This window comes from Aotus nancymaae, unplaced genomic scaffold (assembly GCF_030222135.1).
Source record: "Aotus nancymaae isolate 86718 unplaced genomic scaffold, 86718_ANA_hifiasm-v0.15.2.pri h1tg000015l_0, whole genome shotgun sequence".
In the NCBI taxonomy this organism is placed as follows: Eukaryota; Metazoa; Chordata; class Mammalia; order Primates; family Aotidae; genus Aotus; species Aotus nancymaae.
Genome location: NW_026988426.1, coordinates 16,956,178 through 16,970,670, shown reverse-complemented (window position 1 = coordinate 16,970,670; position 14,493 = coordinate 16,956,178). Strand labels below are relative to the sequence as shown.

General features: G+C 36.1%; 1 protein-coding gene across 5 annotated transcripts in view; it reads right to left on the bottom strand.

The window, feature by feature from the left end:
- Positions 1–14,493, bottom strand: part of TENM2 (teneurin transmembrane protein 2) — a 1,274,635-nt gene that overhangs the window by 881,634 nt on the left and 378,508 nt on the right. For all 5 annotated transcript variants that reach the window (XM_064376511.1, XM_012461093.3, XM_064376512.1 and 2 more), the window contains exon 4: positions 107–382. In XM_064376511.1, the coding sequence (XP_064232581.1) occupies positions 107–382 (276 nt within the window). The remainder of the gene's footprint in view (positions 1–106; positions 383–14,493) is intronic.

Genomic DNA, 14,493 nt, shown 5'->3' with positions numbered 1-14,493 from the left:
AAAATGAATGGCTTTATGACACCTCTTAACTAAAAAACAAAAACATCCCAAGCCTCACGTCGTGTAGTGCACAAAACATTAAAAGGTATTTAAGAAGCGGGCCTACCGTTCTCATCATCTGATTTATTTTCGTTGTCAGAGTCAGTCAGAGTAAGGGCCGAGTTTTCACGGCTGGACAGGCCGGAACTGCGCCTGGATTTTATCCCTCTCCCCCACAGTCTGATGGCGTGTTCTGGAGACATCCCTCCCTCGGTGTCGGAGTCGGCGTCAGACCCTGTGCTGAGGGAGTAGCCCTGGTGAAGGATCCCCATGTCGGAGCAGTAGCCGCTTCGGTGTGGGGAGGGCTCACAGATGCCCAGCTCCGCAAGGGTGAAGTTGGTTCCTAGGGCGACAGTGACAGAGAAGCTGATTAAAATGTGTGAGATGCCTTACAAAGTTAAAATGTATTCTTCCAAAAATCAGACACTTTTTCCATCTGACAAATATATCAGATTCACCATGGTGTACAGAAAGATCTTGGACAAGAGCATTCAGGACAGCGGGATACTTTTGAAAAACAAACAAAAGCGAGAAAGTCCATATAGATTATAGGATAGAATGCTCAGATTTTACTTCAGAGATTTCTAGGCATCTTGACACTGTTGTCTAAGGTAGCTCCATGTAGCTGAAAAAACCCTGAATATATCACAATAGTTAGTATACACCAAGTGTTTACTTGTGCATCTTTTATTTTGTAACTTTTATTTTATATTTTTTAAAGTTTTGCAACATTATGAAGATGATGGTATTATTGTAATCCTTTTGTAGATGAGGAAATGGGACCAGAGGATTTAAGGGACTTATCCAAGGTCATGCATCTTCATAGTAGCAATACCTGGATCTGATCCCTATGCAGGGCTCAGATTAAGGTTCATGTCATACAACCTTAACCCTCTAATAAATATGAGTGACAGCTAGAAGACTTGGGAGCCCGTCCTAACTTTCCACTGACAAACAGTCTCATTAATGGCAATTCTCTTAACTCCACGATCCCCAATTTTCTCATCTGTAAAATCTGGGCGATTGTGTGCCTCATGTGATAATATGTGCCAAACTAGTCGTTTTTAATAAATACTGTCATGGGTTGCTTAAAGAGAGGGATATGTTCTGAGCAATGCATCCTTAGGTGATGTTTGCTCTGAGAACATCGGAGTGACTTACACAAACCTCGATGGTCTAGCCTATGACACACCTAGGCTTTGGGATAGCCTACTGCTCTTAGGCTACAAACCTGCACAGCATGTTACTGTACTGAATACTGTAGGCAAAGTCACACAATGGCAAGTATTTTTGTATTTAAACATAGAAAAGGTACAGTAAAAATACAGTATTATAATCCCACAAGACCACTGTTGTATATATGGTCCATCATTGGCAGAAATGAGGTTATGTTGGGTATGTATATGTAATATGTTACTGAAATCAGCATCCTAGGGATGAAGAGCTAGTCCTTTTGTTTTTAAATGATATCAAAGAATCTCTCTTTGCAAACACAATTTAAAGCCACAAGTAGGCTTCACTTATGGAAAGTGAATGTGTGCACATGGGGACCTATAGGAGTGAACTCATGATCTGACAGGAAGCAAAGTGAATAGGCATTTATTGAACATGCTATCATGTTCTGTAAACGTGTGTGTTATTACGTATCAGAAAAGGTTCCAGATATTTCATAGGCTTTATACCATTTAAATACCATCATAGCTCAGCATTTTAGGTGTTGACATCACCACTTTACAAAGAGAGGTTAAACACTGTATCCAAGGTCACACCTGGGCACACAGCAGATCCAGGGTTCACCTCTGCACCTGCAGACCCCTAGCCTGCGCTGTTTCTACAGTGTCAGCAGTCTCCAGCAAAAGCAAACATGGCAATATTTTTGCACAGTTTATTTATTTGTGTGCTTTACTATCCAGTTCCTTAAAACATATTTTAAGGTTTCAATGCAAAACAGATAGAATCATGTGGTCCACTCTACTTACTGATGTATAATGCTGATTTCTTTTGTCTTTAGCCAATTTATGACAATGAAAAAAATGCAGTGAAGAAATGCACTTCTGTGCTATTAGTCAAGAAAACCTCATAAATAACACTAAAGCCAGGAGCTTACCCACTCTCTCTATATTTATTACATTAAGGCCGTTCCTTATCATTCTTGCCTCTAAACTCTTGATGTAACTTGACACTCTATGGTGGTCTACATACACAATATCACTTTTTAGCTTTTATTTTACAAAGCACCAAACCACTGTTTAGTTCACATTAACGTAGTGGGACTTTAATTTGTAATAGACATATGTCTTTTTATTCTGAGTTTTTTTCCTGTCTTCACTGCACACTGAGCTTTCCCAGCCTAATTTGGTTGCATAAATGGAATCAAGCCCAATTCTATATATAATTGTCTCTTCAGAGTGAAACTTATTTATTGGAGAGCTAACCCAAGTGCAGATCCCTGTCAGCATGGGGTGATTACCCACTACCTGTGCAGTTAAGAGTGAAGTCCTCTCTGCCCGCAGCACAGTGTGCTAAGTGCTGCTGTTTACTCACTGGGTGCAGTTTATCTTGCTGTCTGAAATTCTCTATCCCGTGTTTTCTGTTCCAGTTAGGTACTGTCACATAATTATATATTAAAATATATATTTCAGTCTCAGTAGTCTATGAAAATGAAGTTACTGAATGTGTGTGTGTATATACATATAATTTTACAAGATCTTTCTACTGTTTTTCTCATTCTTAAGTCATTAAAAAAGGTCATTTTATATTAATGTTCTTCCACCTTGTCCTTAGAGATCAAGTTCCTTCTGGACAGAGTCGTAAGATATGTTGCTTCATTTTCCCTCAATAAATGAAAACCCAAACTAAAACACACATATTTTTATTCCACAGGTGGGAATTTGTAGCTATATAATCCCATTTAAAATGGAGTGGGTGTGTATTAAGACAACTTTTCAGATGGTTTTCCCACATCCCATTATCCAGAACTAGTTTCAAAGATCTCCTTGAGTAAGAAGAAACAGCTGTGGGAGGATGGGAGTCTGTGAAGAGCATGGCATGTGCTTTTTGCTCTGGGTTCCAGAGGTGACGGTGGGCTGAATCCATGGGATGACATGGAATACACACAGAGCCCCTTCTTTAGTTAAATTCACTTGAGATTGGAAATTGAAATCTTATTTTTATGACAAAACAAACTTGAGATCGTCATGAATCAGGTAAGATTTGCATACATTTAAAAAGTAACCACAGATGTTAGAAAGCCCTGCATTCTATACACGCTTCTCAGAATGTAAATTAGTGTGGAAGCATTTTTAATGCTAGCTTAACTTAGGGTTTTGCACTTCAACTTTTGCTCATTGATAAAAGACTGATTTTGCCCTAATTCATCTTGCATGATAAATTCACTTGAGATTGGAAATTGAAATCTTATTTTTATGACAAAACAAACTTGAGATCTTCATGAATCAGGTAAGATTTGCATACACTTAAAAAGTAACCACAGATGTTAGAAAAGAAAAAGTGCACTTCAAGAGTTTCAACTTCAAGCTTACAGCCCCCGAGCCATGAAGGAGCAGCATTGTAAAGAAAATCGGAAGCTCTGCACTGAATATCCCAGGAAAAGGCAAATGAGTAAGTAAGTTCACATTGGCTCATAGAAAGGACAATTTTCATCTAAAATCAATATTGAGTTTTTTTAAATTACCTTTTCATCTTCACCTTCCAATAAGACCATTCCTTGCCAATGCCACCATTTCCCCTCAATTCCTAGTTTGGTATATTTCTAACCTCCACTAACTCAAGGACTAGGAATCTCATTGTAAGTACTAATACCTGGGACAGGTTCTGGACCAAACTTTTCCCAGGCTTGCTGGCTCAACATATGAAGCTGGTGAGCCATATACTCAGGAGAAAGAAAAAAAAAATGGGTCTATCCAGTTATTAAATCATTCAACAAATATTTATTGTGGCGCTGTGCTAGGCATCAGGGATATAACAGTGTGCATTATAAAAATATAGTCCATGACATTTACAGTCTAATCGGGGAAAAAGGCATTAATCAAAGAATCACATAAACAAAGTGCAATCCATACAGTGATAAATATTACATAGGAAAAGAACAGGGAGCCACGGAAGGTCACCTAGTGGTCCAAGCCTCACGCCTTCACAGCCTGCTCACCAGCTGTTCATCTGGTGTGGGGTAAGCTCTTCAAAGGACTGGGAGTTTACTCCATTGAGAAGCCATCACACATACCCACTTCAGTTTGCTCATACCATACCCAGTTTTCCCAAACATTTCTCTGTATGGATCGATTTCCAACAATTGTTTTCCATGTATTTTATCTTACAGCAAGAAGCCCTGCATTCTACACACGCTTCTCAGAATGTAAATTAGTGTGGAAGCATTTTTAATGCTAGCTTAACTTAGGGTTTTGCACTTCGACTTTTGCTTATTGATGAAGACTGATTTTGCCCTAATTCATCTTGCATAATTAATGTCTTTAGTAAGCTCCATGGCAGCTTTGAATGGAAGACAGAAACTACTCATTGTGTGATTCTCCAAGTTAAGATTTCTAGTGGAAAGCCGTGAACCCTTCGTTTCTTCTTTATTATTTTTCAGAAAGATAACAAGGAGGCACAATATATCAGTATTCATGGAATACATATTTATTATTTATCCTCTATCTGCCTCCAGCCTCCTGATATCACTGATTAAAGTGCATATAGATAATGTGGCAATGTATTTTATTTCAGGTATGTGCTCCATGCCTGTTGCCAATAACTACCCCAGTGTGGCCACATGGTACATTATTGAGGCCAGAGTCAATATTTTGATAGATAAATGACTACACACAATCTATAATATTTACATAAAGCAATTTTACTGTAATTTAAGGTTGGAAAAGAATGTTAATGTCTGAAAACTGTTCAGTGATCAAAAGAGGGGAACACAAGTCTGAAAATAATTCTCTTGATAAATATCTTTAATGTTAAATTGCCTTTTCTTGATCGTAACTTCTGTATAATCCAGATCCTCTCCACGCCTTTTTTAGAGAGAAATTTTGCAACAGAAATCACGAGTCATCCTTTGACCCACTGATTCTATTCAGGATGCAATTCTAAGGAGAGATATGTCCTTGCATTGTGATCATGGCTTTATTTTCTAAGTTTTTACCAACTTTGAAATAACCTTTAACTAGGAAAAACACATATGTAGTTAAGTCAGAATTATCATGTCATGGTAATACCAGGATATACAAATAGCACTGAAAATGCCAGCATTGGAACAGATTTTCTACTATGAGGGCAAGAAGATCAAAGTTAACTGTGGTAAAGAGAGAGTGGAATACAGAAAACTTTCATTATCTACATGTTTATTATGCAAGTACCCTGAATTTAAGAGAAGAAATTTTATATAGAGAAGTAAAAGTTGTAATAACATGAAAATAGTCACGAACGAACACTTGTAAAATTCATCCCCAAGCATTCCTACCCACTTTCTCCTGGTATCTCTTCTCATATCAACTGCCATATCAATGTCTAAGTAATTAATTACTTGCTGATAGCAAAAAGTAATATGGTGCCAATCTATAATTAGATTGTAAAGCTTGGGACGTTGCAGATTTTCTTGAAGTCAAGAAAAATTATCCAAAAACAATTGGTTCATAAAAAAGATCACAGAATAACCAAAATCTAACAGAATTAAACCAGTTAACAAGAGAAAATAGAAATGGTGTGGTCATGGTGATGGGAACTTCAAAATCTGATCTGACAGACTTCTGGTTCTCAACCAAGATTTAGTGTTCCCTTTCTCTACTTTTCTCACTTAAGTACAGCTAAAAACCCTGGACATTACACACAAAAACCACATAAGCAGTTTCTGAAAAGGGAAGAGAAGAAGGTAGATTTAATAGGGTCCTGGAGCCTGGGGGCGATTCCCTGGGTTTATTTTTGCCTAATGTGTTCCAAACCTGGTGATAGAGAAACTTGCAAATTAGAAATGCCAGCAGACAAAACAAGCTCAAAGTACAGCCTGCTGTAGCAAGGAGCCCCATCCCTACACTTCTACAAACATACCAGGATAAAATTTTAAAAGACCAAGTGGTGTCCGTGGAGACCAGGCGTGGATCCTGGACTTTTATCCTTAGCCCTCCCTCTCCTTGCTGGCGGCAGAGAAGGCTAAATGTTAAATCAAATTTCACCGCCACGATCAGAAGAGGACTTGTGGGGAATGGTAAGGAGGTAACTCTCTCCCTCTCAACCAGATTGGCATCTGCAGAGGCATGGGGTGGGTTGGAGTGGTTCTAAAACCCAACTCTGTTTGGCAGCAATGAAGCAATGCTCTTTCACTGCACCGTCTTTCTCACCTTGTCAAAGTAAACACAGTGGACCTTTACATCCACCTGTCAGTCACTACAGAGACTCCCATTACTCCCATTGGCTCAGTGTCAGAAGAGGCTTCCTATAATGGGAGATTTAAATACGATCCATGCTTTCATAATGTAATATTTCAGTTGGCCAGGATATAGTAAAAAAATCATTGGTCATACCACGTACCAAGAAAATCTCAACTTGAATGAGCAATGATAATTATTTCAATAAAAGGTTAATGAGAAGCCCTTAGGAAAATTATTGAACTCATCAAATATTTTTTGGAAAAAATGACTCTCTATGATCCTGCTGCAAAATGCAAGCCTAAAGGGAAGGATATAATGCAGTACAATCAGACAATTTTGCTGTAAAACGAATACATATGCCCCACCCCAAAACTGTTATCCTTTATCATGTTGAAAAAAATATGTATCATTCACATAGTGAATAATATTAAATATAAACTGAACTATGTAAAATATGCATAGTTCTAATAGTAAATAAAATTAAATATAAACTCAAATAAAGTTTTGATAATCAGTTTTATTTTTTCAAGATACAGTTGCAATAAATTATTTTTCCTATTTAATTGGAAATATTCATTCTTTTGAACACTGATTCCTTTTTTAAGTGGCCTTTTTCTAGGATCATTCATCCTAAAACAAAGAAAATCTCTTGTAAACAAACATGGGTCACTTTTCTTGTGCAAATGTTAGAGCGCACATTTTAAAGTCAAGAATGAATATGGAGTCCAATTTTTTCTAACAGATATTTAAGAAAAAGATAGAAATTATAATGTTATAGTACTTTTTATCAAAGAAATTGAAGTAATTTGACATGATGCCTTAAGCTTTTGCCTCATAGAATGTTATCAAGAAAAGTGTGGCAGTTAGAAGTGATAAAATATAATTTTATTTCTGTTGGACAAATCAAAATGAAATACCAAACTGTTATCTCACATTTAGTTTAAATATGTTATATTTAAATGTTGAGCAATTGTAGATATGTGTGAGCCATACAAAATAATCAGTATAAAACCATCACCAACATTATCTAAAATATTATTTTTATACAAATATAAAAACCTACATATTTACATATGCAATGATCATATTTTTGGAAGCCACCAAAGGAACTATTTATGAATACTAACGTTTTATGCTTTTATATCCTAAAAGTCTTCACACTAACTCTCTTTTAATGCCCTTTTAAAGTTCATCTGTTTTTACATATTTAGATATTTTTCCAAATGTTGATAAAACTGTTCACCCAAAATCCTCTGGTTTAAAACAACAGAGTAAGTGTACATGCATTATTATTCATAAAAGTTTAAGTCAAATATTTATACTTCAAAGATGTACTTTAAGAATTACATTTTTAATGTACAACACCTAAGAGATTGATGCTTTGATGTTCGTAAACTTTTAGACTAATTATTTTCACCTATATAAATGTCTTCTGATATGTCCAAACATTTACAATTTGTAACTAGAACCATTCCAATGTTAATAAACACATTCCAAATCAAGGAAACACCAACAGGGCTAGTGAAGACAGGAGGGTTTCCAATATCTTAGGTTTTCCTGTAAGCTGCATAACTTCCAAAAAGAAGGATGAAGGTGGCATTTTCTCATTCCAATATGAACAAAGCCCGATTTGGAAAACCCGAAATCAGCCACAACAAAAGGTTCTGCTGAACAACCGGCAGTTCATAAATAAAAATAAAATGTCCAGGAGCCTGGCTGGTTTTGGAGACTGTTTACTGCTGATGAAAATTCTAACGAGATTGAAAATCAAGTTCAGCATTAAAAACTATACCAATCAGTTATCCTATGCGAGAACATTACAAACGTGTACATCCACCTGACTATATGAGACTTTGCCTCTCTAAATAATTTTTTTCATTGGAGAGAGAGAGGGAAAGAGGACAGTAGTGAGTAAGCTGCACGGCTACTAGATTAGTTTACATTTACAGAGGGCTTCAAAGTGTGTCGAGCACTGTCCTAAATGCTTTTATATAGTTTCCCCTTTTCATTAAAAAAGCAGCCCTATAAATTAGACACCAAGTAGCCTCAAGTGAAGAAAACCAGGAGTTAGGATGTCTGTTTTAAGCTGACTTCATTTACTCATTTATAAAAGGGACATAAAATAGTACCAAACTTCCAAGGGTGGGGGAGGGCACTGAATGACATAAGGCAGAGAAAAACGCTTAGAACGTTGCCTGCATCAGAATAACCACAAAACAAATGTAGCTATTATGATGATCATCAGTTTACAGAGGAAGAAACTTGCTCTATTTCTTTATATAGAATTACTAATACTTTCTATTTTTTCGTGAATTGATTTAGAAAGTTTGGGAACAATAAATTTTCTAGGAACCTGCCCATTTCATTTATGCTTTCAACTAGGTTAGCATAAATATAATAGGTTATCCATGTATTTTTGAGTCTTTTTAAATTTCTGCTAGATTTGTAGAATACTCTTTATTTTCATTCCGCATAATATTTATTTGTGCCTTCCTTTTCTTTTCTTCTTTCTTTTTTTTTTTTTTTTTGAGACGGAGTTTTGCTCTTGTTACCCAGGCTGGAGTGCAATGGTGCGATCTCGGCTCACTGCAACCTCCGCCTCCTGGGTTCAGGCAATTCTCCTGCCTCAGCCTCCTGAGTAGCTGGGATTACAGGCACGCGCCACCATGCCCAGCTAATTTTTTTGTATTAGTAGAGACGGGGTTTCACCATGTTGACCAGGATGGTCTCGATCTCTTGACCTCGTGATCCACCCGCCTCGGCCTCCCAAAGTGCTGGGATTACAGGCTTGAGCTACCGCGCCCAGCCCTTCCTTTTCTTTTTTTAACTGAATTGGTTTCAGCAATAATAGTTTATTTCTTCCAAAAAAAAAAAAATTCTGTTTTTCTGACTCTACTATCTGTATATGTTTTTTAGTTTATTAATTTCTACCCTTATGCATACAAATTATTTCCTTCTTTGAGTTCATTTCAATTGTTATTTTCTATACTTTTAAAACTTGATCCTTTATGTCTTTAATGTTTAGCCTTCTTCTTTATTACTATAAGCATTTCAGGCTATACATTTTATACATTGCTACTAATTTGCTGTTGGCTTGTCCCATCTGTAATTGTAAGATATATACTGAAATTTCTTACTGTATATAAGAAATGTAGATGGGTGTTTCTCACTACTGTTTTACCAATGTCTTCTCTATGTCTATTTAAGGTTATTTTATAGGTGTCTATTATAAGTTTAGCATTATAGCTTTCTGACGGATAGAACATTTTATCATCAATATATGGTGCCCCTAAGCACTTTTGAGGTAATATATGCTTTCTAATATTAATTGTGTTTTACAGGGAATTTGTCCATTTCATCTAAATTGTCAAACATTTATGACGTTATTTTTGAATATGTATAAGATCTACAACAATATTCTTTCTTTCATTTTTGATATGAGGGATCCTTACATTGTTTTCATTTTTAATAGATCATTCTTACTGGAGTTTTATTTTATCAATTTTCAAACCGCTGTTGTTTTTCATTTATTGTATTATTTCTTTTCCATTCCCCTAATTTCTGCTCTTATCTTGCTTACTTATTTATTTCTACTTAATTTGAGTTTTGTTTTCTCATCCATCTCTAGATTCTTGGGGTAGAAATGTAGATCACTGATTGGAAATCTTTTCTTTAATTCTTAAGTAAATATGCAAACCTAAAATATTTTCCTCTTTATCTGTACCCCCCACATTTGAATGTATCATGCATACAAATCATTCATTTCCAAAATTTCTAAATTTCTCATCTACGTCTTTGACCCAGAGATTACTTAGAAGTGTGTAATTTTATTTCCACACTTGTCTGATTGTTACTGCTCTCTAAATTACGTACCTGGAGGACAGCAAACAAACTCACTGGGATTTCCATCTTGAAACTTATTGAGACTTATTTTATAACCCAGAATATGGATAGAATACATTGCAGAATTTTCCCTTGAAAAATAATGTGATTCTAGAATTCTTGTGCGTAGTGTCCTATAAATGTCTACTAGGTCAAGGTGATTGACAATGTTTTTGAAATTCTCTATGTCCTATATTTTTTGTCTAGATATTTTTAAGTTATTGAGAAAAGAGTTAAAGCTGTAGTTCTGTTGTTTTCTCTTTCCTCCTTTATTTTTGTTAATTTTGTTTTGTCTTGTATTCCCTCTGTTTCTTTTTGTAACTATGTTATTAGGCACATAGACTTTTATATCTCTAGAATAAATTGATCCTTTTATCAATTTCAAATGTTCATCTTTTTCTCTTGTAATATTTGTGATTTTAAAGTCTATTTTGCCTCATATAAAGTGGTCAAGTCAGCTTTTTTTTTTTTTTTAAGATGGAGTTTCACTCTTGTTACCCAGGCTGGAGTGCAATGGCGTGATCTCGGCTCACCGCAACTTCTGCCTCCTGGGTTCAAGCAATTCTCCTGCCTCAGCCTCCTGAGTAGCTGGGATTACAGGCACGCGCCACCATGCCCAGCTAATTTTTTGTACTTTTAGTAGAGACGGGGTTTCACCATGTTGACCAGGATGGTCTCGATCTCTTGACCTCGTGATCCACCCGCCTCGGCCTCCCAAAGTGCTGGGATTATAGGCGTGAGCCACCGCGCCCGGCCAGCTTTCTTATTTTTATTGTAAGCAATAAACATGTTATTCATCTATTTCCATTTATCTACTTTTGACTTTTCTGTTGTCTTTACATTTAACATATGCCTTTTTTAGACAGCATATAATTAGGTCTTATTATTTAAGTAATCTGACAATCTCTTTTAATTGGTATGATAGTCAACTTATATTTAATGTAATTATCGATATGGCTAGATTTAGGTTTATTATTTATATTTTCCTGTTTGTGCTCTCTGTATTTCCCTCCCACTGTATTTCTTTGCCTAATTTGTTGTGAGTTAATAAATTAATTTTTTTTGAGACATTGTCTTGCTCTGTCACCCAGGCTGGAGTGCAACGGTGCGATCTCAGCTCACTGCAACCTCTGCCTCTCAGGTTCAAGTGATTCTCCTGCCTCAGCCTCCTGAGTAGTTGGGATTACAGGCATTTGCCACCATGCTTGGCTAATTTTTGTGTTTTTAGTAGAGATGGGGTTTCACCATGTTGGTCAGGCTGGTCTTGAATTCCTGACCTCATGATCTGCCTGCTTCGGCCTTCCAAAGTACTGGGATCACAGGTGTGAGCCACTGTGCCCAGACTAAATGATTTAGAATTTTCATTTAAATTTTGTCTAGGCTTTTTGTCTTCACATATATTTTAGTGGTGATCTAGGGACTACAATGTGTATGGATGTTGTACTAGTCTATTTAGAGTGCTAATCTTACTTGATATATTTTGTACCTCTAATTTCTGTAAATTCATGATTTCTTTTCTTTTTTTTTTTTTTTTTGAGACGGAGTTTTGCTCTTGTTACCCAGGCTGGAGTGCAATGGCGCGATCTTGGCTCACCGTAACCTCCGCCTCCTGGGTTCGGGCAATTCTCCTGCCTCAGCCTCCCAAGTAGCTGGGATTACAGGCACGCACCACCATGCCCAGCTAATTCTTTGTATTTTTAGTAGAGACGGGGTTTCACCATGTTGACCAGGATGGTCTCGATCTCTTGACCTCGTGATCCACCCGCCTCGGCCTCCCAAAGTGCTGGGATTACAGGCGTGAGCCACCGAATTCATGATTTCTTAATATAAAAAATGTGTTAGTCATTGCCTTTTATATATTTATTCACTTCCATACTCTATTCTTTTCACCCAGTTAAACTCAGTTGATCTTATGCTACCTTTTTCTTTCTCAATGCCTCTCTTGTATTTTAATCTCGTTTCCCTCTGTGCAATCTGTTGCTAATTTCTTATGATTATTTTTCCAGTTGACTATGTATTTCTTTAATTGTGCTTGAACTCATACTCACTGTTATGTACTAAACTTTTCTTAATTTGAACAATTTGCATTTCATTATAAAATTGATATTGCTTTTCAATTGTTGTTTAGTTTTCCTATTATGCATAGTTAATAGTATGTATATGATAAATTCTAATGTTTTAAAACTTTAAAGGTCAAAATCAATTATTTATGGACTTGCTCACACTTCATTATGAAGGATTGTTTTCTTACATACTTAATTGTATTTAATTTTAGATATGTTGGTTTATTTTAATATTCAAAAATCACAAAGGCCTAAACCAGGGTTCTTGTCTACTACGAAAATTGTATTTGATTCTACACAGGCCATGCGCATGTGGTAGCGTTAACCACATACCTGTTTTTAGGTTTCCTGGCTTACTACAGAAATCTCAGTTTCATGTCCTTGTTGCTCTAAACCTCAGCTCATTTCTCAATTGCAGTTCTGGTAGCAGTGTTTGTTCGCAATGAAAACCTATTTGGTCTTACAATTCGATGCTTATATTTCTGACTTTTGCTTATTTTTATTTCTGCTACTTCTTTTTTTTTTTTTTTTAATCTGCCTGCTGGAGAGTTCTCTTACTTGATGTGAGGACTATTGTGTTGCTGTGCTCTGATCAAGCTATATTTAATACTCCTGTTTCCATTTGCTCACCTGTAAAATGGGAGAATAATGGTTCTTGCCTCTTGTGGTCACATGCAATCAATATGTGTGTAGGTGTGTGTAACAAACACACACACACCGATAAGTCAATAAATATTAGCTATTATAATTCATTTCACTATCATTATTACTTTACTATTTAATAAATATAAAACTACAAAATGATATGCAATGAAATGGGATTCTATTTTCAGTATACTCTGCCACAATGGAAATAAAATGCAGTTTCTGGTTAAGCTACATGTATTTAAATATATTCAATGTTTATTCCATTAAGTAATGCAATATCTTACTTTCCAATAATAAAAAAATAACGTAGTAGAGATGCTATGAACATTACCGAAATTAACTGAAGGGCACATGACATTTGCATTTACAACACTCACCAAGGTGCCTATTTTCATCATGTGCTTGATGTTTGACTTTCCCATCACAGAAGAATTATTCTAGATCTCAAGAGTTAATTAACTCATCTACATTCTGACACCTAGTGAGATGGATGAATCCCAGTCTCTCAGCAGGTGAATATATGTCTAGCAGACACTTTGCCTCAGTAAGTAATCACACTGTATATTAGACCACAAATATTTGGGGGGAAATGTTAATGATACACTCTTGTTTGTAAAACAATTCTTTTAAATCAACTGCTTCATCACCGATTACTGTTAGGATGTAGATACTTGTCTATAACCATAATAAGCCTCCAGCCATTGAGCTTATAAAAAATGGCAAGACCATAGCTTCCTAGTGCCTGTTAGCATCCATTAAACAGGGAGAGGATAATTGAAACTGAGTCAAGAGTTTTCCTTTTCTTCCTTTCCCACCTTGCTTCCTGTGTTCCAAACACATGTCGTAGGTTACAAATACATGTAAAGCCTTAATTACACTTAGCATCTGGCAGCTGTTGACTTACAGAGAGTTGTTGAGTCACACACAGCCAAAGTCAAAAAGGAGTTCAAGAATAGAAGGCAGAGCTGGCTCAATAAGGTTAAAAAAAATTCTTATGTCATCACAGCTGAAATACTACACCATCAGCACTTGTTATATACATGGTGTGAGTGATGCTATAAGTAATCAGTTTCAGCAATGCCAGAGACTAATTCACCACTAAAATATATCATTCCCAATGTGGTTAGAGCTATAAACCAAAGGACCTTACAACCATTACTATCAACGCTTGATGGATGTATTCACATATAATAGAGACAACAGCTTCATGAGGATTTCAGCATACCCAGAGGCATCAAGTGATGATTTTTTTTAAAAAAAGGTCCTCACACTATCTACTCAAAATCATTGACAGAGTTAGATGTGCTAAATAATATCGTTCAGATATCGCTCATTACAAAAGATGTTTATGAGAACAAAGTCTCTTGAAAAAGTGACAAAAAGAGCTTTAGGCCTTTAACACTGGTCATCATTTATTTGCCACACGATGGCAATTTTAGGAGTAGAGAATTATTAGAAATGACAGCCTTGGTCTT